The sequence below is a fragment of the Natrix helvetica genome, assembly GCF_964273705.1.
Source record: "Natrix helvetica genome assembly, chromosome: 5".
NCBI classification, from domain to species: domain Eukaryota; kingdom Metazoa; phylum Chordata; class Lepidosauria; order Squamata; family Natricidae; genus Natrix; species Natrix helvetica.
This window is the reverse complement of record NC_138551.1, coordinates 152,309,951-152,333,371: the sequence shown is the minus strand read 5'-3', so window position 1 is coordinate 152,333,371 and position 23,421 is coordinate 152,309,951. Positions and strand designations below refer to the sequence as shown.

Sequence of the window (23,421 nt, the reverse complement as noted above, 5' to 3'; positions counted from 1 at the left end):
GCCCACTGCCAGCAGTTCAACCTGACTGGCTCAAGGTTGATTCAGCCTTCCGTCCTTCCGAGGTGGGTCAAATGAGGACCCAGATTGTTGGGGGCAAATAGGCTGACTATGTAAACAGCTTAGAGGGGGCTGTAAAAACACTATGAAGCAGTATATAAGTCTAAGTGCTATTCCTTCCTTCCCTCTCTCCTTTCTTCTCTCCTAGCTTCCTTGCTTCCTTCCTTGATGTTACAGTGGTTAGAATGTAGTATTGCAGGCTGATTCTGCCCACTGCCAGCAGTTCGATCCTGACTGGCTCAAGGTTGACTCAGCCTCCCGTCCTTCCGAGGTGGGTCAAATGAGGACCCGGATTGTTGGGGGCAAGAGGCTGGCTAAACCACTTGGAGACGGCTGTAAAGCACTGTGAAGTGGTATATAAATCTTAAGTGGTATTACTTCCTTCCTTCTCTCCTTCTTTCCTTCCTTAGGGGCAAGAGGCTGACACTGTAAACCGCTTAGAGAGGGCTGTGAAGCACTGTAAAGCGGTATATAAGTCTAAGTGCTGTTGCTATTTACTGTTACTGACTCTAACGATAGCAATACAGTACATGCTCAAGGGAAGAAGCAGAATTTGCTTCAGAACTGGTTTCTTTCAATGGGAACCTTTGACCTGTAACAACTCGTCTCACAAACATCGACTTCCAAATCAAGGAAACAGACAAGCGGTTGAACAGCATGCAATTTGGAATTAAAACCTTTATATGTATCCTTTGTAAAAACAAAAAATATTTCTTAAAGGCACAACATACGGTCACAGCAAACCAAACTCTTAAAACTAGTCTCTCTCTTTTGGGGGGGAATTCTGCAGCTTTAAAAAAATTCTACGTTTTGGAATGTAGAGTTCTATTTTTGGAACTCAAAAAGTATAACTCAAAAAAAAAAAGACAAAACCCGACCGCACTGTATTTGCACAAAATTGGAAAATGGAAAAAAAAATCCCTTCAGAGGGAGAGGTCATTAAGAAAATATTAGATTGTGGAGGAATGAATAGATTAACATTGACAATTAAGGGGAAGGAAGAATCGGAGTATTATAATATATAGGGGGAGATTTTATCACTGGATAGAAATATATATATATATAGCGTATTTTTCGGAGTATAAGTCGCACCTTTTCCCCTCTAAGTAGAGGGTGAAAATCTGGGTGCGTCTTATACACTGAATACAGCATTTTTGGCTTTCCGAAAACCCTCCCCCTTTGCAAAAATGGCCGTGCATAGCCTTTAGGAATCTACCAGGTGCTCCTGGGGGCTGTGGAGGGCAGAAATAAGTGAAAAATGGGCCTTTTTTTTTAATCCCCCAGCCCCCAGGTTTCTTGACAAGATTTCAGAAGTGGTTTGCTATTATTGGTTCTTCCTAGGGCTGAGTGAGTGACTTGCCCTATTCATGAAGCATATCATGACAGCAGATCCAGCAGAGCAAATGTACAGGTGAAACTCGAAAAATTAAAATATCGTGCAAAAGTTCATTTATTTCGGCAATGCAACTTAAAAGGTGAAACTAATATATGAGATAAGACTCATTACGTGCAAAGCAAGATAGTTCAAGCCGTGATTTGTCATAATTGTGATGATTATGGCGTACAGCTCGTGAAAACCCCAAATCCATCATCTCAGAAAACTCCAAATACACCATCTCATAAGCCTCCCAAAGGCTACGCATGCCCTTTTTTTTTGACAAAAAATGGGCCGTTTTTTGGAGGTCTGCAGAGTGCAAAAACTAAAAAAAATTGCCTCTTCAAAATCTTACATCTTATACTCAGGTGAGTCTTATTCTCCGAAAAATACGGTAGATAAGAGATCTAAAATTAAAGGAATTGGGAAGGAAAGCAGATTTATAGGGGAGACGCTGAATGAAATGTAACGGTAAATGGAAAGATTAAAATGTATTAAAAGTGATAGTAAACGTTAAATATGACGGCGCAAAAATTGTACCCAGGTGACACACTGTTTGTTTAATGATGCAAGGTTTGTTAAATAAAAATAAAGAACTTTTCTAAAAACAAAACAAAAAAAAAAAAAAACAGTAGTCCCAAGGGACATTGCTTTAGAGCAGGAGTTCCCAACCGGAGTGGGGTGGGTGGGTGTGAGACGATATTCCAGGGGTGTGTGAAAACGTGGGTTTAGAAGTTTCAAAATAATAGTGTATGTGTATAATTAAATGCATATAATTATTTATTTTTTTAAGGGGTGCGAGGCTATATCAGAAGCGTTCTGAGGGTGCGGGGTATAGAAAAAGTTGGGGGACCCCTGCTTTAGATGGTCTTCCCATTTCGGAAGCCACTCAAGACAGCCGCAGAATTCCCCAAAGGTTCTCAGCTCAAACAACGGGGCAAAACATGTAAAATACCTGCCATAAAACAGGATCCTTGTATACCTTCTTGCCTTGCAAAATCGAATCCTCCAAAGGAAAGAAGGTAAAAATGGGGGGGGAGAAAGATTACACGCGGGTCATTTTTAAAAAATGGTTTTCCTAAAGCGCCCACACACTTTCGAGGAACGGAAAACGGCTCACCTTATCTTTGAGCGAGAACGTAGCGGAAGTGCCTGCCACCAGGAAGCGGTTCTTGATTTTGAGTTTCCCCAGATTGGCTACGATAAGCTGGCTGGACCTGGAGCTTTCCGGAATGAGGAGGACGGGAGCACCGGCTTCGATGTCCAGGAGGATTCTGGCTGCTCGCTGGGCCTGGTCCCTCACCTGAAGAAGGGAAGGAAGGAAGGAAAGAAGGAAGGAAGGAGATTTTAACAAGAATCTCTTATCAAGGCCATTGGTGGCTTTTGAAGCTATCTCAAGGAGAGACAAGCAGATCGTGGTTGGCCCGAAGAGTTTTTTTCAAGAGGCAATTGTACTTTCTTGGGTTTTTTTCTTGGAAACGATAAATTAAAAATAAAACTGAACTAAAACTAAAACTCAACTCTAACCCTAACCCTGAACTGAACCTAAAGTAAATTAAAATTATAAATAAACTAAAATTATAACTGAATTAAAACTAAACTGAACTAAAATTATAACTAAACTGAACTAAAACTAAACTAAACTAAAATTATAACTAAACTGAACTAAAACTAAACTAAATTAAAATTATAACTAAACTAAAATTATAACTAAACTGAACTAAAACTAAACTAAAATTATAACTAAACTAAAATTATAACTAAACTGAACTAAACCTAAACTAAAATTATAACTAAACTAAACTAAAATTATAACTAAACTGAACTAAACCTAAACTAAATTAAAATTATAACTAAACTAAAATTATAACTAAACTAAAATTATAACTGAATTAAAACTAAACTAAACTAAAATTATAACTAAACTGAACTAAACCTAAACTGAACTAAACCTAAACTAAACTAAAATTATAACTAAATTAAACTAAAATTATAACTAAACTGAACAAAATCTAAACTAAATTAAAACTGAAACTAAAAGTAACGTAAACTAAACCTAACCTAAGCTAACCTAAAAATCAAATCAAATCAAATCAAAATACCAGAAAGTCCACTTGACTTTTGAAAAAGCCCCTTTGGGATATTTCAGTGAGAATACGGAAAGGAAGACTCAAAACATAAAACGAAGCTTGATTTTATACTGCACATAGTTCTCCACTTAATGTCCGTTCGCTAAGGGATTGTTCGAAGTTACGATCTACCTGAAAAAGGACAGAGGAAGGATGACCCAGGTATGGAGTTCCGATGGACGGGCCCAGCCCTGGGGTCACAGGTCCGTACGTCCACTGCCTGGCAAGACGGACGTACTTATGGCCGCTTGTGGGTGACAGGTGTGTATGTTCAATTAAGAGTCAGTTGGAGACAGGAATTTTGGGATGGGGAAAAAAATGTTACTAACTCCGAGACTTAAGAGCTGTGGTTGTTTTAGTCATTTCTCATCGACTCATTTCTCATGGAGAAGCCGAGTCGGCTGTTACGGATTCAATTTGGCAACCTGAAAGGCCTCAGCAAAGATTTTAATAAGGGTCTCTAACTGTTGTGGCCCACCAGCGGTCAGCAAAGCTAACAGCAGATTCAGAGAGTGGGGAGGTTGGGGAGGAAGATGGGCCAGTCCTGGAGTCTGGGGAAGGCTCTGATGAGGGCTCTGGGTCGGAGGCAGAGATGGGGCCAGGACCGTCTGACAGTGATCAGCTGCCTTCAGAGTCAGACATCAGTGAGGCAGAGGAACAGCTGGAGCCTGTTCCCAGTGTGTGCATGCGCAGAGTGGCCAGACAAACAGCTAAAGAACAGGGGTGGACTTAGGAGGAAGGCCACAGGTGGACGATGAAGGGCCCCTCCCTGAGGGAATAAAAGAGGAGCGGAAGGGGAGTGGGGGCTTTTGCAGGAAACAATTCGTTTGTGTGTTTCAGGAGTGTGAAGATCTGTCCGTGAATCTCAGAGACTCTGTGCCCAGAGTCTTTCCTTGCACAGCACTGTGCCCCTTAAGTCACCGAGATCGCCTAGGCACGCTCGTTCACGCCCTGTGCTACTCACCGTTTGCCCCTCCACAGCCGCCCTCTGACGGCCCAGGACGTCCTGCAGTTGTGTAAAATGCTGGATGAAGGAGATGACCTCTGCTTGGAAACGCTGGGTGTGGATGTACTGCACCGAAGCCATCCTCAGGCTGACCCGCACGTCGCACTCTCTCTGCAGGAACAAGTCCGGCCGGCCGTACCTTTGGGGGGGAGGGGGGGGAAGAACCAGACAACCAACGTGGATTCTCTTTTTAAGCCAACAGGCTTATTCTGGATCTTTGATCCGTGTCTGCAGCCCTGCGAGGCGAAGGCCGAGAAATCTAGAGACAGTCAGTATTTGTCCCTGCCTTCAGAAGAAGGGAAAGTGGGCACGAAGACTACGCTCAGGAAGCGGAGTAGGAGATGTATGGGGTGTGTGGACTGCATTTGGGAAGGAAGGAAGGAAGGAAGGAAAAGGAAAGAAGGGGAATAGAAAAAGAAATTAGGAGGAAGGAAGGAAGGAGAAAGAAGGAAAAGGAAAGAAAAAAAAGGAATTAGGTAGGAGGAAGGGATGGGAAAGAGGGAGGGAAGAAGATGGAAGGGAGGGAAATAGGGTTGGAGAGAGTGAAGGAAAGAAGTAAGGGAAGAGATGGGAAGAAGGGAAGGAAGGGAAGAGGAAGGGAAGGAAGTAGGGAAGGAAGCAAGCAGGAAAGGAAGGAAATAGAGTGGCAAGGAAGGAAGGAAGGAGATGGAAGTCAAGGAAGGAAAGTGGGAAGGAAGGAAGATGGGAGGGAGAGAAGGAAATAGGGTGGGAGGGAAGGGAGGGAGGGAAGAAAGAGTGAGAGGGAAGTAGGGAAGGAAGTAAGCAGGGACTGAGGGAGGAGATGGAAGGGAAGGAAGGAAAGAGGAAGTGGAGGAAGTAGGGAAGTATGTTAGCAGGAAAGGAAGGAAATAGGGTGGCAAGGAAGGAAGGAGATGGACGGCAAGGAAAGAGAGGAGGAAGTAAGATGGGAGGGAGAGAAGGAAATAGGGTGGGAGGGAAGGAAAAAATGAAATAGGGGGGAAGGAATTAGGGAAGGAAGGAAGCAGGGAAGGAGGGAGGGAGGAAGGGAAGGAAGGAAAGAGAGGAGGAAGTAAGATGGGAGGGAGAGAAGGAAATAGGGTGGAAGGGAAGGAAAAAATGAAAGAGGGTGGAAGGGAGTAGGGAAGGAAGGAAGCAGGGAAGGAGGGAGGGAGGAAGGAGATGGAAGGGAAGGAAGGAAAGAGGGAAGGAAGGAAGGGAGGGAGGGAGGAAGGCTTGTTCCCACCAGGATCTGCCTCAGTTGCTCAGGAAGTAGCAGGTAAACCATTAGCCTCCAAAATACCCCCAAGATCAAGACACTCTGAGCCTCCAGTTATCATACCACATTTTACACACACACACACACAAACACACCCAGGTAAAGAAACGGAGAGTCCGCCACCTACTTGTGGACGTGGAAGATGAGGGCTTCCTCCCCGCTGGTGGTGAAGCGTTCCCTGTACAGCTCTCCGTGGGAGGTGAGGTCGCTTAGGGACAAACTCCCGATGCTGCCCCGGAAGGTCAAATCCCCTTCTGCAAGAGTAAAAGGTTCCACCTGGCCTGAGTCATCCTGAGCCACGGTTAAAACAGACCACGTCAAGGCACGGTTCCCTCAACTGGGATTCGTGGCCTAAAGCACAGTTGGCCTCTCTTCTCCAACACGGTAAAGTTTCTTTTCAATTTATACGTTTTTCCTTGGTGTACATAACTGCTTAATCACAGTGTATTGTCTGGATCAATTTAAATAATAATAATAATAATAATAATAATAATAATAATAAATAATTAATAATAATTAATAATAATTAATAATAATTAATAATAATAAATAGTTGACTGTGTTTCACGTTTAATGAATAAAGTATAATAATAATCAGCATTATTATATAGTTTAAGAAGATACTCGGTTGATACCGAGGATGCTGGCGGAAACCTGTATCAACCCTCAGCGCCAATCAAGGGTATTTATGATACATTTTAAAATGTCCAGTTAACGGTGTGTCATCTTTAATGAATAAAAGTTTATAATAACAGTAACGTTATTTATTTATACGTAATGATAATCTATTCCCCTTTACTTCTACACAGGAGTCACCGTTCATTTTCTAATTTCTACCTCCATTTTCCAACCACGGATAAAACAAATCCCATGTTAAAAAAAAAAAAATTCTGTACATCCCTTATCTCGACTGTCAACCTATCCATTTCAGCGCCTTCTAATGTTTTTTTTAAATTATATTTTCATCTGCAGGATGAAAATACTACAGTTTTGCCAATACTGGGCAAACACAATTCTCACTGCTATCAAGACCTGTAATATTAAACATGCATTCCCTTTATTGTATTTTTCTGATGTTCTGCCTAACAAGAATATCCCTGGCTTTTAAGTCCAGATGTTGCTTTCTCAGTTTTGTCTAAACCACGTATGTCCCAAAAAGTTTTTTTAAGTTTGAAACTCCTCTGGTTTACTGCCCATAATCAACATTTTGTTGTTGTATCTTAAAAGGGCAACCAATTACCGTGTTTCCCCAAAAATAAGACAGGGTCTTATTTTGCTTTGACCCCCCAAAATAAGCTCTTGGCCTTTATTTGTGTGTGTGTGTGTGTGTGTGTGTGTGTGTGTGTGTGATTATTTTTGAGGTGCAGGAGGCAGCGAGCGTGGTCACCTCATGGCTGCTGCTGCGTTGCAATATTTTCGGGGAGGGGTTAGTTTGGGGGGAGGGATTATTTTAGCGCATGCTCTCAAAAGCCCGATTGGACTTATTATCCAGAGAGGTCTTATTTTGGGGAGGAAACGGGGCATTATCAGGCCATTTTTTTCCCCCTTTCTGAAGTTGGAATAAATTTAGAGAGAGATCTCAATCTCATTTCTTTTCCGTTGGCATTTTAAAACGTCAACGCCGCCCGATGTTTTGATGGGTGCAGAGAAACCATTTGCTGTGTTGGCTAAAAAAAGTGTGATTTTTACCTGCTAGCAAGGACACAACCCCCCCCCCTCCCCAAGGATTACTGAGTTGGCAAACTCACACCTTGGAAGGTATGGAGACTCACCTGTCGTCTCCATGTGGGTGACCAGCTTGGATATGTTGGCTTTGGCCAGTTCGTTGGTTGTCTTATTCAGCACCATGGACAGAGAGTGGACCTGTTGAAGGGGAAGGAATGGGCGTCAAATTGACCATCAGATCAAGGTCTCTTCTTCTTCAAAATACGGACGGCCTAGGACAGGTAGTCCTCGGCTTACGACCGTAATTGAGCCCAGAATTGATCTTGCAAAGTGAGAAAGGTGTTCAGTGAGTCTTGCCCTATTTTGCGACTTTTCTCGCCAGGTTGGTTAAGTTCATCCCTCCTCCTCCTTCTCCCTTTTCTTCTTCTTCTTCCTCCTCCCCTCCTCCTCCTCTTCTTCCTCTTCCCCCTCCTTCTCCCGCTCCTCTCCTCCTCCCTCTTCTTCCTCTTCTCCTCCTCCTCCTTTTTCTTCTTCTTCCTCCTCCTCCCGCTTCTCCCTTTTCTTCTTCCTCCTCTTCTTCCTCTTCCTCTTCTTCCTCCTCCTCCCTCTTCTTCTCCTCTTCTTCTTGTTCTTCCTCTTCCTCCCCCTTCCTCCTCCTCCCCCTCCTCCGCTTCTCCCTCTTCTTCTTCCTCTTCCTTCTTCCTCCCACTCCTCTCCTCCTCCCTCTTCTTCCTCTTCTCCTCCTCCTTCTTCTTGTTCTTCCTCCTCCTTCCCCCTTCTTCCTCCTACCCCTCCTCCTCTTATCCTTCTTCTTCTTCCTCCTCCTCTTCTTTCTCTTCCTCCTCCCCCACTCCTCTCCTCCTCCGCCCCCTCTTCTTTTTCTTCTTCTTCTCCTTCCTTCTCCTCTTCCTTCTCCTCCCATCCTCTTGAGCTACAAAGGCCGCTCTCTCCTTCTCCTTCCTCCGCCTCCTCTCTGGTTTCCCCCCATTCATCGGAAGGTGGCAAAAGGGGACCGCGTGACCTCAGGATGCCGACACCGTCATAGACGTGAGTCAGCTGCCGAGCGTCTGGATGTAAACCACTATGGAGGTATCTGCAACGGTCACGAGGGTGAAAAATGGGTCTTCAGTCACATTTGTCAGTGTGGCCATCCCTTCGAACGGTTGTAACTGTTGAACAGTACAGGTAATCCTTGACTCAGAGCCATTCGTTTAGTGACTGTTCAACGTGATGACACTGACAAAAGGGACTTAGGGCTGTTTTTCACACTTAGGACGGCGGTGGCATCTCCATGGAGACCACATGATCAGAATTCAGGTGCCTGGCAAATGACTTATTAAGTGAATGTCGTATTTATGACGGTCACAGTGTCCACAGCGACCTTCTGACAGGGAAGGCCAAGGGGGAAGCCAGATTCATTTAACGACTGGGTTACTGACTTAACAAATGGAAAGATTCCCTTAACAAGCAAGGTGAGAGAAGTCGTAAAATGGGGCAAGGCTCGCTTAACCCACTTCCCACTACGCCGGAAAACATTTTGGGGCTCGAAGGTGGCCGTTAAGTCGAGGATAGACTTGCTTTGACCAACGTTGCGGGATAACTTCTCCTCTACCTACCTTCAGGTCCAGTTTGGAATTGACGGACTCCTCCTGAGCCTCGTCGTCCGGCGAGGGATTGAACTCCGATTTGGCGGCCTGCTGTACGTCCCCGCTCGGCGTCAACTTGACCCCATGATTCTCGGCCGTGGACCCGATGCTGAAGAAATCCAGGATCACCACCCAAGTCTGCAGGGTGATGAGGATGTCCAGGCAGTTGAAGTCGATGTCTACGCTGCGGTGGATCCTGTCGTAGCGCGAGGAAAACTCGGGGTGTTTCTTGTCCACCAGGAGGACGTTGATATGCACCAGCGAATCGTCGAAGTCGCTCCTTAGGGAGGGCGCGGCCAACTCTTTGGCGGTGGGGGAAGGCGGAGGGGTCAGTGGGCAGCCCTCCTCGCCTCCTTCATGGTGCCTGGGATGAGAGACGCAAGAAGGCCGCTGGTAGAACTGGAAGACATTGGGGGCCTCCTCCATGTGGGAGGGGAGAGACCGGGGCATATCCGGGTACTCTACGTTGGACACCAGCGGGCAGGATTGGGAGAGGTACTCCTTGTGGGCCAGGCTGGAAGGTTTGGGGGCGCCGTGGGACACCATGAGGTTTCTGTACGGGGAGTCGGGGTTCTTCACCAGGAGGTCTTCCATCAGAAGAGAACGCAAGGTGGTCTGGATGGACAAGGTGTGCGGGTGGTCTTTGGAGAACTCCACGTCAAAGTCCTGGAAGGTCAAGCTGACCAGGCCTTGGGCCCCAAGGGTCAGATCGCCGCTGAGCTGGACCTGCAGCTGGGCAATGTGGAACATGGCTTGGATCTGAGTGAAAGACTGGGAGGCTTCCTGGACCGTCCTTTGGCCTTTGGCGTCGGAATAGGTCGCGTGGGTGAAGAAGCCGTTTTCCTTTCGACCGGAGGGGAAATCGGCGCTCAGGCTCCGGAGACAGGCCGAAGGAGAAGCCAAGCTGGAGTAAGTGGACGACGGGAAGCTGGACGGCAGCTTGGTCAGATCCTCGTTGCACACCAGGTTGTCCAGGGTCTGCATCACCTGCTCGTAGACGTGCTTGGCCAAAATCACCTGCGTGGTTGGGAAATGAGAAGGTGAGCGCCATTCGAATTTCGTGGGATATCGGATTTATCGTTTGCGCTCATAAACCCCGCTTAAAGTTGACAAGGTGGACAAACATAGACCTCGATTTGTGGTACGGTGGCCTAGAGGAGGAGTGCTCGCCTCACGATCAGAAGGCTTCTGAGTTCGATCCTCAATAGAGGAGATATTTCTCTTTCTCTGGGGACATTGAGAATATAACTGCTGAACAAAACTCCGCTCTGGTGACAAGAAAGGCATCAGGCCACTCAGTTCCATTCAGTTGCCCCGAATCCACCCCGCAAGACATTATGGGGTCATTAAACAATGAACTACAACAACAACATCAGGTAGACCTTCTTATGTTTGTTTAGTGACTGCTCGAAGTTACGGCACTGAAAAGTGTTTAAAATTAACTTTAATTTTAAAATTAAATTTAAAAAAATATTAATTTTTTAAAAAATTTAAAAATTTACCTGCAGAGGGTTGACGAACTTCCCTTCAATCCTCATCAGGCTTGAAATGTTGACGTTGTCGCTCGGGGAGAAGGCCAGCTCTGCGTTGGGCTCAATGGGGATCTTCTCCAGGATGAACTGAATGGTGGCATTGTTCAGAATGTGGAAGGCTGAAAGGGAAGGGACTCGGGTGATATAGTTGGAAACTCTTTTTTATCTTATTGTTTCTCAATGAAAATGACTTTTAAGGCACTCCAGCATCTGGAATTAAACGGGCTGGGAAAATTCGGGGAATTGGAAGCCCACCTATATTCATTGTCTTATAAATTTGAGTCGTGGACACTGGAATTGGTCATTCATCGTCCACCTGTGGCCTTCCTCCCAAGTCGACCCCTGTTCTTCGGCTGTTCCCTTTGTCTCGCAACTCTGCGCATGCGCACACTGGGAACAGGCCCCACCTGTTCTGCCTCCGAAGGCAGCTGATACCTGGCCTATGACTCTGGCCCCCGCTCTGCTTCCGACACAGAGCCCTCGTCCGAGCCTTCTCCAGACTCCAGGACTGGCTCATCTTCCTTCCCAGACTCCTCACTCCCCGAATCTGCTCCTAGCTCCGTTGGCGGGCCGCAACCCTGCAAAACGGCGGGAGTCTTCCCCACAACTTACCTTGGCCTTTATGTAAAGATTCGAAAAAATCGTGACGGGTGAATTGAGACTCTTCCTGGTAGCCTGACGGGGAGGGCAGCACAGGGGGCGCCTCCGAAGGCGAGTCCTTTTTGCCCGTTAAGTGGCTGCAATTCAGAGAATACATCTTGATATCCCTGATTTCCACCTGCAGGCTGTCGCTCCTCAGATTGTCTTCCCCCGTCACGAAGTTCTGGATGGATATTTGTCCTAAATGTCCAACCAGTAGTTCGGGACTGCCTGGCTTACGAGGGATGGAGACCACGGGCGACTCGATCTTCACGTTTAAGACCAGCTTGATGGTTTCCGTCTTGGGGTACAACGGAGCCTGCTCTTCCCTGTCGTCGTGTTCCAGATTGAAGGGGTCTCTGGACCGGGGCGCCGTGTCGAAGAGGGACACCATCTCGCTGTATTCCGCCGTCTTGGTGGCCAGGACGGTGGTCACTTTGCTGGCCGCGCTCTTCAGCATGCCGCAAAAGTTCTCCTCCAGCTCGTCCAGCGACAGAGCGATCTCCTTCAGGAATTTGGCGGAGTGGTTGTAGTGCAGGGAGGCCATCTGGAGGAGGAGGGAGCACTCTGCCGCGGACTGTTCGAGGAAGGTGAAGCAGAGCGCGTCTGGGAGGCCGCTCGCATCCTCGAACTGGGGGAATGCGGGCCGGGTGTAGCCCACATCGCGGATCAGGCTCTCGAACCGCTCCGCGTTCCCGATGCTGACCACGTACTGGTTTTTCACATTGTCCTGGGTCAGGTCCATAAGGTGGAGGCAGCCCAGGGAGCCGTTGACCTCCAGCCTGCTGCCCATGGAGACGTTGACCCTGGTGCCTCCGATGCTGGCTGTGGCGATTTTCCGGCCGAATTTCTCTCGGTTGACTAAGGTGACCGTCCTGAGTAAGAGGACATTCAGCCAGTGGATCTCCACGGCCACTTCGATGCTTTGGGAATGGGTGGATTGAAAATTCTCCCACTCGCCGAAAGTCTTTTCGGCATCGGTCAGCAGCGGCTGAGGGCTGCCTTCGTCCTTCTCCTTCGGGAAGGACTTCTGCAGGAAGCCGATCAGCTCGACGATGGTCTCCGGGTTGAGGATGATGTCCAGGTTGTTCATCTGGACGGTTAGCACCTGGAGGGAACTATCCAGGTTCATGGAAGGGCACTCGGCGGTGACAAATTGGTATTCCAGTTTGATTAAGGATTCGTCTCGTTTCGACGACGCACCGGGGAGTCTCTTGGAAGAAGCCTGGGTGCATTTCTCGGCGAGAGAGGCGTCCCCGACGAGCAGGGTCTCGCTGAGGCCGTTAACGGGGGACTGAGCCTTGCTGTCTCGCAGGCTTCCCGTCGGGAGGTCGAAACTGAGGTTCTTGTGCGACGCCATCAAGAGGTCAAAATCGGCGCCGTAGGTCTGCATGGTGTCGACCAAGAGCAAGCCGTGAACGGTGAGGGAGACCTCGACGTCGTAAGGCCTCTTCACGAAGTGAGCGTTGGTGCCGAAAACTTTCAGCACCGAGATGTAGCGGCCGTTGCTCTCGACGGCCAGTTGCATGCAGTTCACCCGGAACTCGGCCAGGAGCAGCTGAGATTCCACTAGGACTTCTTTGGTGTGTTGTTCCACCAGGATGACACTCTGGGTTAAGTTCACCACGGAGTTGTGAAGGCTCCTGCGCTGATCCAAGCTGGATAAAGGAGCCTCTTTCCCGGCCTGGGAGGTTTCCGGATCAGGGGTGCTTAGCCTGCTGAAACAGTTGTTCAAGGCCACGATTTTGTCTTCGTTGATGTGTATTTTCAAATCGGGCAAGTTGCCCGACAGGACAGCTCCGGGGTATTTGGGGTCAGACGTGTAGATGAGCCGGCGTTCCAGTTGCAAATGGACGTTAAACTTCTCCACCACGTGAGTCGGGCCCACATCGATGTCTTGGGCATATTTCCAGTTGTCTTTCACCCGTCCCACCATGATCTGGAGATCCATGAAGGACAAGGTGTAGGTCTCATACATTTTTTTGCTCATCAAGTGTGCCTGGAGTTGCTCTTCGCTGATTTCCACACCCGGAAACTCTTTGCTGCTTTTGTCCTCTCCGGTCGGGTTGAGTTCCGGAGGGGGGCTGTTGGGTGGGGTGGCAAGAGGGGTCTTGTATTCGTCATCGCTCAAATCGCTCAGCTCTAGGGAGGGGCCATCCGGGCTCTTTTTTCTGTGCTCCTCTAGAAAATGAGGGAAAGAAATCAAGCCACGCGATCTTTGGTAAACACACACACACACACACAGACATTGGACTATGACCACTTGCCACAGTCAACTCGCCATGGCCAAGTTTCCATGGCCTGCTCACTATGGCCAAGTCACCATGGTCAACTCACCAAGGCCAACTCGCCATGGTCAACTTGCCATGGCCAACTCATCATGGACTACATACCACAGCCAAGTCATGTCAGGCCTGTAGCCATCTATTCTTTTGGATCTTTGGCCTGCCACACTTTCTATTATTCCACTATGCCTTTTCTATTGTGGGAAAATACGGAGTTCGATGATAGGTAGCCATAACAACATTCTTTCCAGAAAGCCAAGGTCATCCTTTGTCTTTGAACCTCTGCACTTGACTGGAACTGGATGGGTGGACCTGTCAGCATGGCACTGGAAAGATTGGACCATGGGATGGACTTGTGGGTGTGGGGGCAAGATCTTTCAACTGGGTGGGGAAAACCGGGAAGCTTTCAGATTCGGGTTTCCCTAGATGTGCCAACGTGGCTCTCTTCATAAATTGGAACTTTGAGCAATACTTTGCCTCGGACTCTGATTTAGTTTTGGATGCTATTTGGAACCCTGACACATGGTCAATTCACCACAGCCAACTCTCCATGGCCAATTCATCGCAGCCAACTCACCACCCTGAACTCACTGCGGGACAAGAGTTACCCTAATATCGAAGAACTCTGGTGGAATAGAGTCATGATGGAAAGGATGCCAAAGGAGAGACGGAATGAAATGTGAGCGACAACCGTTAAAATAACGTTTTCGTTATTTTCAAATAATCAAACTGAATTGCCGAATTGCCTCACAGTGAGTTGATCCTGCGGCAAAGTTGGCCATGGCGAGTTGCAAACCCTTTGCACAGAAAACTCAGAAATAATTGTAAGAGCTCGCACCTTGGGAGTTAGTGAGCAGCATTCTGCCCAAGTCAATGACGACTAGAACAGGGTCTGAGAATTTGAAGTCGTCCGGGAAGATCACCTGAGGGGCAGAGATATCCAGGCAAATTGACCAGCGCTTGCTTTCCTCCTAAAAGAAGAAGGAAAAAGTGAAATCTGGTTGTCTTTCAAACAGTCCAAAATGATTCTCTGAGTATAAATCTAAAATTTAAAAGCACACGCCTAGAATCATAACCACGAAAGCAAATCTAGAAACAGACTTTACCAGCAGGCAACTGTGTCTGTTTTCTAGATAACAAATTCAAAGGATGTACCAAAGGCACCGATTTTAATCAAGGTTGTTGATTTTAATACCACAACAGCTATACCGAGTTGCCTCGTTAGATCTAAAAGAACACTGGAACAATCCATAGATTACGGAAACACGCTAAGCCTAAAATCATGGGCGATAAAACGAAAACCTTTTGATTTCCCCACAATTTGCTAAGCCCCAAATCTGCATTTATACTATAGGTTGGAATAATGCGATGGTCAAATCCAGGTTGTATTCCTCCTCTGCGCCCAATGCTTTAGTATCTGAACCAAAAGCCTAGCAATTTTAAGACGAGTGGGCTTCAACTCCCAGAATTCCCCAGCCAGCTGACTATGGAGGAATTCTGGGAGTTGAAGTCCGCATACCTTAAAAGTTGAGAAATCCTGATTTAGGAGGTAGTCCTAATCTGTTTTTCAATCCAAAGTGAGATTGTATTAGAGATGTCCTATTATCATCTCTCTGGGAAAACCTGAATCTGAAATCTTCCAGGTTTTCCCCACCCAAAAGTCCAAGTCCCTGCCCAGCACCCACAGATTCTTCACAAGCTGCAGGTGCTTCCCAGTCACACCACTCCATGTGCAGGGTGCGTTGTCCTTGACTCTCTGAGAAACGAATGTTATTTTGACTATATCTACCCCACTCCCTATGATTCCCCCCCTCCCAGTTTCCCACATCAATAAATGTGGCAAAAGATGGCTTCCAGTGCTTTAATATTTGAACCAAAAGCTGTTTCTCAACCTTGGCAAAGTTTTAAGCTGTGCGGACTTCAACTCCCAGAATTCCCCAGCCAGCATGGAGGAATTCTGGGAGTTGAAGTCCACACAGCTTAAAAGTTTAGGCTGCAGGCTGAATCTGCTTTTCAACACAAACCAAGATTTTGTGTGGGGTTAAGGCGAAGACATGACCATGTTATAACACACACAAACACCAAAAGCCCACTCACAATAAAATCACCGACAAGCAATCGGTCAATAGTCTGCCGGATTTCCGCTTTGGTCTGCATCTTGAGCCTGTTGTATTGTCTCCGGGCAGCTTCGGCCACTCTCAGCTCCAGCTCGGACTGGCATCCGAAACCTGCATTAAAAGGGTCACCCCCAAAAAGACATTGGTCCAAGAAGCAACGGATGGAAACTACCGTATTTTGCGGAGTATAAGACGCACCGGAGTATAAGACGCACCGTGATTTTGAAGAGGTAATTTTTTTTTCAAAAAAAAAAAAAAGTTTTTGCACACTGCAGGCCTCCCAAAAGCTTCTGTGTGCCTCGTTCTTTTTTTGCAAAGGGGCTTGGGGCTTTGGTAGGCCAAGAATGCTGTATTCAATGTATAAGATGCACCCAGATTTTCACCCTCTTTTTTGAAGGAAAAAGGTGCATCTTATACTCCAAAAAATACGGTAATCAAGGCGCACCAAGCCCACCACTTTTAAAACATATGAAGAACGGTTGCAGGAACTGGGTATGTTTAGCTTAAGAGAAAGAAGGACTAGGGGAGACATGATAGCAGTCTTCCAATATCTCAGGGGTTGCCACAAAGAAGAGGGAGTCAAACTATTCTCCAAGGCACCTGAGGGTAGAACAAGAAGCAATGGGTGGAAACTAATCAAGGAGAGAAGCAACTTAGAACTGAGGAGAAATTTCCTGACAGTTAGAACAATTAATCAGTGGAACAGAAGTTGCCTCCAGAAGGTGTGAATGCCCCAACACTGGAAGTCTTTAAGAAGATGTTGGATAGCCATCTGTCTGAAACGGTATAGGGTTTCCTTCCTAAGCAGGGGGTTGGACTAGAAGGCCTCCAAGGTCCCTTCCAACTCTACTATTGTATTATTGTATTTCCACAGCCAATCATGGAAGCTGAACAGTTGCTTGGCTGTTTCATTCTTAGGAAAATTTCAACTGTATTTTTTTTTTTTTTTGAAGCTTAAGTAATAAAATCTTTATTTTCTGCACACACGCCCGTCTTTTAGAATCGTGCCGAGCCACATTCGAACAATGTTTTGTTCACACAACAGACTGCAAAACGCGGCTTCCTAAATCACAACTGGTTTTGCGCAACGTAGTACATCAAAACTGAAGCATGGAAGCACGGAAAAGAAAGTTCATGGCGTAGCCTGAAAAAACCGGATCGTGATTGGGAGGCAGAAATGGGCTTTGAGCACCCCTGAAATTTGGTCAAATTCATGCCGGAATCATTTTGATGAATTTGACGCGCGCTTCTTTGTACCCACGTAATCTATGATTTAAGGGGCTCGGTGGCTCAGTGGCTAAGACGCTGAGGTTTTCGATCAGAAAAGTCGGCAGTTGGGCGGTTCGAATCCCCCAGCGCCGCGTAACAGAGTGAGCTCCCTTGACTTGTCCCAGCGTCTGCCAACGTAGCAGTTCGAAAGCACGTCAAAAATGCAAGTGGAAAAACAGGGACCACCTTTGGTGGGAAGGGAACAGTACTCTGTGTGCTTTTGGCATTTAGTCATGCCGGCCACATGATCACCGACCCTTAGACTTGGGAACGACTAGCACATATGCACGAGGGGAATTTTTACCTTTAAGTTTAATCTATGGTTTAACAGTAGAATGAACCATTAAACTTTCCAAAACAACCCTCGTTCTATGGATGAAAAATAACCTAATTATAAAATGTAAGGAAAAGAAAGAAAGAAAGAGAGGGGTGGTGGTGGAGAAATAGAGTAGAAAGATTCACCTGAGGAATGGACTCTTCCCTTGTAGAAAAAGTCAGCTACTTTCTTAATGGCTTGGGGGTTGTAAATAATATTGAGGGGCTGGGTGCTGACTTCCAACCGCCTCTCGAAATTGCTGCGAGCCGGGTTTTTCTCATACAGCATTTCAAAGACCGGGACGGGATCTTCTGCAAAAGAGAGGAGGGAACCATAAGCAAAAAGCAGAACGCGCAGATTCCAAGTAAACAAATAAATAAAAAATAAGAAATGAAATGTAATGAAATATAAAATGTTAATTAATGAAATAAATAAAATTTTAAAAATGAAATGAAATAAAATAATAAAATAAAGAAATAAATGAAATAAAAATAACATAATAAAATGAAATATAAAATAATGAAATAAATAATAAATAATAAAATAATGAAATGAAATAAAATAATAATAAATTAAAATAATAAAATAAAATAAAAATAAAATAAAATAAAAATAAAATAAAACAATAATAAAATAAAATAAAAATAAAATAAAAATAAAATAATAATAATAAAAAAATCTAGGCCAGAGTGGGGTGGAGCCCATTAAATGGCTTGTGTGATCGGGGTTGCTGAGGTGGGAGATGATTTTATTACATTAATTTATTTGATTTTGTTTATTTGATATTCTGTAAGCTGCCTTGAGTCGCCATGGGTGAACAGGCAGTAATATAAATTTAACAATAAATAAGTAAATAAATATAAATATAAATAAATATAAATAAATATAAATAAAAATAAAAATAAATAAATATAAATAAATAAATATAAATATAAATAAATATATATAAATATAAATAAATATATATAAATATATATAAATATAAATAAATATAAATATAAATAAATAAATAAAAATAAATAAAAATAAATAAAAATAAATGAAATAAAATAAATGAAATGAAATAAAATGATAAAATAATAAAATAAAATGCTGAATAAATTTTACTTGCGTTGATTTTTTTTTTTAAAAAAAGTCAACCTGCATATATCCAGGCCAACCTCTAGAGCGGGGAGATGTGTCTCCTTTTCCTAAGATCCCACGAGGGAAGACGATGGGATCGATGGAGTCAAAGTGCCTGGATTGTTTGAAACAGCAGGTGGCCAAGGGCAACCCCAAAAATGAACATATTACCACTGCTCTGGTTGCTGGTGTCAGAGGAGGAGGTCTGGAGGCTGACAGAAGAGGCGCAGCCGACTTCCTTCAGCTAGGAAGAAAAAGAGAGAGAGAAATAATATAAATTAACAAAGGAGAATGTTTGTAGCTCAGGATTAAACAGCTAGCCCCCTCGGTGCTCTCTGAGCTGGGTGGTTTTCTTGCAGGCGTTTCATGACCCAACTAGGGAACATCATTAGGCCAGAAGGGAGAGGGGTTTGCAGGGAGGAGGGGGGGAGGAGGAGGAAAGGAAGGAAGGAAGGAAGGAGAGGAGGAGGAAAAGGAGGAGGGAAGGAAAGAAGGAAGGAAGGGGAGGAGGTTCCTAATCCCTTCCCGCGGGCACAGAGTTCAACCTACCGGATTCGGGAAGACGAGGACGGGGAAAATGGTTCCTTCGGTGGCCAAATCTCGGAGGAAGAGGCTGCCAAGCTGAACTTTCAAAAGGGAAGAATTCCTGCGAGGAAGCGTTTCTGCTAAGATGGTCACGCCTGAAAACACAAGACCAGCCCCACGGGGTTTAGGATGCTACCCAGTACTGCAATTGACATAGCCAATTAATGGAGGGATACCTATCTCTCCGTCTATATCTATCTATATCTATCTATCTATCATCTATCTATCTATCTATCTATCTATCTATCTATCTATCATCTATCTATCTATCTATCATCTATCTATCTATCAGAGAAGCGTTGGAAGGGACCTTGGAGGTCTTCTAGTCCAACCCCCTGCTCAACCAGGAGACCCTATGCTATCTATCTATCTATCTATCTATCTATCTATCTATCTATCATCTATCTATCTATCTATCTATCTATCTATCATCTATATCTATCATCTATCTATCTATCTATCTATCTATCTATCTATCTATCATCTCTATCTACCTATCTATCCATCTATCCATCCATCTCTATCAATCTCTCTCTCTGTCTCTCTCTCTCTATCCATCCATCCACCCATCCATCCATATATCTCTATCTCTTTCTCCCTACCTACCTACCTCTATCTCTTTATATCTATCAATCTCTATATCTATCTATCATCTATCTATCATCTATCTATCTATCTATCATCATCATCTCTATCTACCTATCTATCCATCCATCCATCCATCTCTATCAATCTCTCTCTCTGTCTCTCTCTATCTATCCATCCATCTCTCTCTCCCTCCCTCCCTCCCTACCTCTATCTCTCTATATCTATCAATCTCTATCTCTATCATCTATCTATCTATCTATCTATCTATCTATCTATCTATCTATCTATCATCTCTATCTACCTATCTATCCATCTATCCATCCATCTCTATCAATCTCTCTCTCTTTCTCTCTCTCTATCCATCCATCCACCCATCCATCCATATATCTCTATCTCTTTCTCCCTACCTACCTACCTCCCTCTATCTCTTTATATCTATCAATCTCTATATCTATCTATCATCTATCTATCTATCTATCTATCTATCTATCTATCTATCTATCTATCATCATCATCTCTATCTACCTATCTATCCATCCATCCATCCATCTCTATCAATCTCTCTCTCTCTGTCTCTCTCTATCTATCCATCCATCTCTCTCTCCCTCCCTCCCTACCTCTATCTCTCTATATCTATCAATCTCTATCTCTATCTATCATCTATCTATCTATCTATCTATCTATCTATCATCTATCTATATCTATCTCTCTATCAATCTATCTTTATCTACCTACCTACCTACCTACCTACCTACCTACCTACCTACCTACCTACCTACCTCTATCTCTCTATATCTATCAATCCCTCTCTCTCTCTCTCTCTATCTATCATCTCTATCAATCTCTATCTTTATCTATCTATCTATCTATCTATCTATCTATCTATCTATCTATCTACCTATCTATCTCTATCTTTATCTACCTACCTACCTACCTACCTACCTACCTACCTACCTACCTACCTACCTACCCACCCATCCATCCATCCATCCACCATCCATCTTTATCAATCAATCATTCAATCGATCAATCTCTCTCTACCTACCTACCTACCTACCTATCCATCCATCCATCTCTTTAATTATCAAACCCATCCGCCATACTGTATAGCTGGCATCACGCATGATCAAAGGCCAGCCTCCATTCCACAAGGGCCAAAGGGGAGCGAGTACCTGAAAACTGCAGCTGCATGAAGGCTCTCTCGCTGGCCTGGCCACTTCTCTTCTCTGCATGCAACAGTGTGACGGAGCCACCTTGCAACCACAGGTTGAGTTTGACCAGGACGTGGTCCCGCTTTGTGAAGGTATTGATACTGGAGACATCGGTAGCTGGATCAAAGAAGTCATCAGCCCCTGGTTTTGGGGGAAGAAAAGTCCAAGAGGTTAAAAAAAACACAACTAAATAAGATAAACCTAATTTGATTTATGAAGCTAATAATAATTATCAATAGCAGAGAGGGTTGACTTGTGAGGTCCTCTCTGAGCTTGGTGGTATTTCTGGCAGACGTTTCATGACCCAGCTAGGCAACATCATCAGTGCTAGAAGGGAGGGAGGGTTGTAGAAAGGAGGAGGAGAAAAAGAGAATGAGGAGGGAAAAGGAGAAGGAGAAAGAATGAGGAGGAGGAAGAGAAGAGGAAGAAGAGGAGGAGACCGAGAAGAGAAGGATAGAGGAGGGGGGAAAACTGTGGGGTCCTAAATGTTCTCTTGAGCTTGGTGGTTTTTCTTGCAGAAGGGAAGGGGCTACGGAACATCATCAGTGCTAGAAGGGAAGGGGGTTGTAGAAAGGCGGAGGAGGAGGAGGAGGAGGAGAAAGAATGAGGAGGAGGAAGAGAAGAGGAAGAAGAGGAGACGGAGAAGAGAAGGAGAAGGATAGAGGAGGAGGAGGAAAACTGTGGGGTCCTTAGTGTTCTCTTGAGCTTGGTGGTATTTCTTGCAGACGTTTCCTGACCCAGCTAGGCAGCATCATCAGTGCTAGAAAGTAGAGGGGTTTGCCCACGGAGCACTGGTGATGTTATCTAGTTGGGTCATGAAATGTCAGAGAGCACCAAGCACCCCCATCAAGGATGCTGCCTCCATCCAGGGAAACGCGACTCCTCAACTCATACCGCCTCCCCTCTCCGTACCCGCAACCTCCTCCGGCCGCCATTCTTCCGCTGTGTCCGGCAGGAGCCCTTGGATGGTCTTGGCTTCCAGCTCTTCTTGGGACTGGCTGTGCCAACCTCCCCATCCCGGGAACCAGGACTGAAGGTACCGCAGCATCCCGCTGCTACTGTTCTGGCCGCCTTCCAGGTCCATCTCCGAGGCCGAATCCAAAGAATCGGACAAGGGCTTCTTAATGCTCTGTGGGAGGAGAAGTCCACCGTGAACCGAGTTTTTTTAAAAATAGAGAGAAAAAAAGAATGCAACTGACATGGATTATGCCATGTTTGTGGGCAAACGCGTTCCAGCTCAAGTAGACATATATCTATTTGAGCAAGAAAGAGGATCAGGGGACTGGAGGATAAAACATATGAAGAACGGTTGCAGGAAGTGGGGATGTCTAGTTGAATGAAAAGAAGGACTACGGGAGACATGATAGCATTGTTCCAATATCTCAGGGGTTGCCCCAAAGAAGAGGGAGTCAAGCTATTCTCCAAGGCACCTGAGGGCAGAACAAGAAGCAATGGGTGGAAACTAATCAAGGAGAGAAGCAACTTAGAACTGAGGAGAAACTTCCTGACAGTGAGAACAATTAATCAGTGGAACAACTTGCCTCCAGAAGTTGTGAATGCTCCAACATTGGAAGTCTTTAAGAAGATGTTGGATAGCCATCTGTCTGAAATGGTATAGGGATTCCTGCCTAGGCAGGGGGTTGGACTAGAAGACCTCCAAGGTCCCTTCCAACTCTGCTATTGTATTGAAGACGATGAGGGGACTGGAGGCTAAAACATATGAAGAACGGTTGCAGGAACGGGGGATGTCTAGTCTGATGAAAAGAAGGACTACGGGAGACATGATAGCATTGTTCCAATATCTCAGGGGTTGCCCCAAAGAAGAGGGAGTCGAGCTATTCTCCAAGGCACCTGAGGGCAGGACAAGAAACAATGGGTAGAAACTAATCAAGGAGAGAAGCAACTTAGAACTGAGGAGAAACTTCCTGACTGTTAGAACAATCAACCAGTGGAACAGAATTTGCCTCCAGAAGTTGTGAATGCCACAACACTGGAAGTTTTTAAGAAGATGTTGGATAGCCATTTGTCTGGAACGGTATAGGGTTTCCTGCCTACACAGGGGGTTGGACTAGAAGACCTCCAAGGTCCCTTTCAACTCTTGTTATTGTTAAAGACGAACGCATTCTTCAGTGTCACGAGACCTTCTCCCGCAACCGAAGCTGTCTTGCAAACGGGCATTGCCACCATGGGAATCTGACTGTCCGTCTTCCCCCCGAAGTGGTACCTATTTATCTACTCGTGCCGAACGTGCTTTCGAGCTGCTTAGGTGGGCTGAGGCAGGTGACGGGAGCTCACCCCGCCACGCAGTGCTGGGACTCGAACCGCTAGAGCCAGGACCATCTCCAGAGTCATCAAGCCACGGAGCCACCGCGCTTCTCTCACTCACGGTCAACCTCTAGTAACCCCCTGGATGCATCACTCACCTCAGCCAGCTCCTGAAACTGGTTGTAAACTATTTCCCGTAGGATTTTCAGCTCCTCAAAGGTCTGCTCGTCTTCAATGCGTTCCACTTCCTCCTGCAGGCAGGGAAGGAAACCGTGAGAAACTGCTAAGGAAACGCAGGGAGTCCTCGACGTACGACCGCCACTGAGCCCAGAGTTGAACTCGCTGAGTTTGACAGT

At 45.6% G+C, this 23,421-nt stretch overlaps 1 protein-coding gene across 3 annotated transcripts in view; it reads right to left on the bottom strand.

Moving 5' to 3' along the window:
• Positions 1 to 23,421, bottom strand: part of VPS13D (vacuolar protein sorting 13 homolog D) — a 123,833-nt gene that overhangs the window by 87,375 nt on the left and 13,037 nt on the right. For all 3 annotated transcript variants that reach the window (XM_081954872.1, XM_081954874.1, XM_081954873.1), the window contains 15 exons: positions 23,224 to 23,316; positions 21,713 to 21,929; positions 20,762 to 20,941; positions 18,966 to 19,096; positions 18,588 to 18,660; positions 17,441 to 17,605; positions 15,690 to 15,820; positions 14,431 to 14,563; positions 11,281 to 13,488; positions 10,639 to 10,787; positions 9,107 to 10,153; positions 7,598 to 7,688; positions 5,953 to 6,079; positions 4,526 to 4,706; positions 2,553 to 2,735 (listed from right to left, as the gene is read on the bottom strand). In XM_081954872.1, the coding sequence (XP_081810998.1) occupies positions 2,553 to 2,735; positions 4,526 to 4,706; positions 5,953 to 6,079; positions 7,598 to 7,688; positions 9,107 to 10,153; positions 10,639 to 10,787; positions 11,281 to 13,488; positions 14,431 to 14,563; positions 15,690 to 15,820; positions 17,441 to 17,605; positions 18,588 to 18,660; positions 18,966 to 19,096; positions 20,762 to 20,941; positions 21,713 to 21,929; positions 23,224 to 23,316 (5,109 nt within the window). The remainder of the gene's footprint in view (positions 1 to 2,552; positions 2,736 to 4,525; positions 4,707 to 5,952; positions 6,080 to 7,597; positions 7,689 to 9,106; positions 10,154 to 10,638; positions 10,788 to 11,280; positions 13,489 to 14,430; positions 14,564 to 15,689; positions 15,821 to 17,440; positions 17,606 to 18,587; positions 18,661 to 18,965; positions 19,097 to 20,761; positions 20,942 to 21,712; positions 21,930 to 23,223; positions 23,317 to 23,421) is intronic.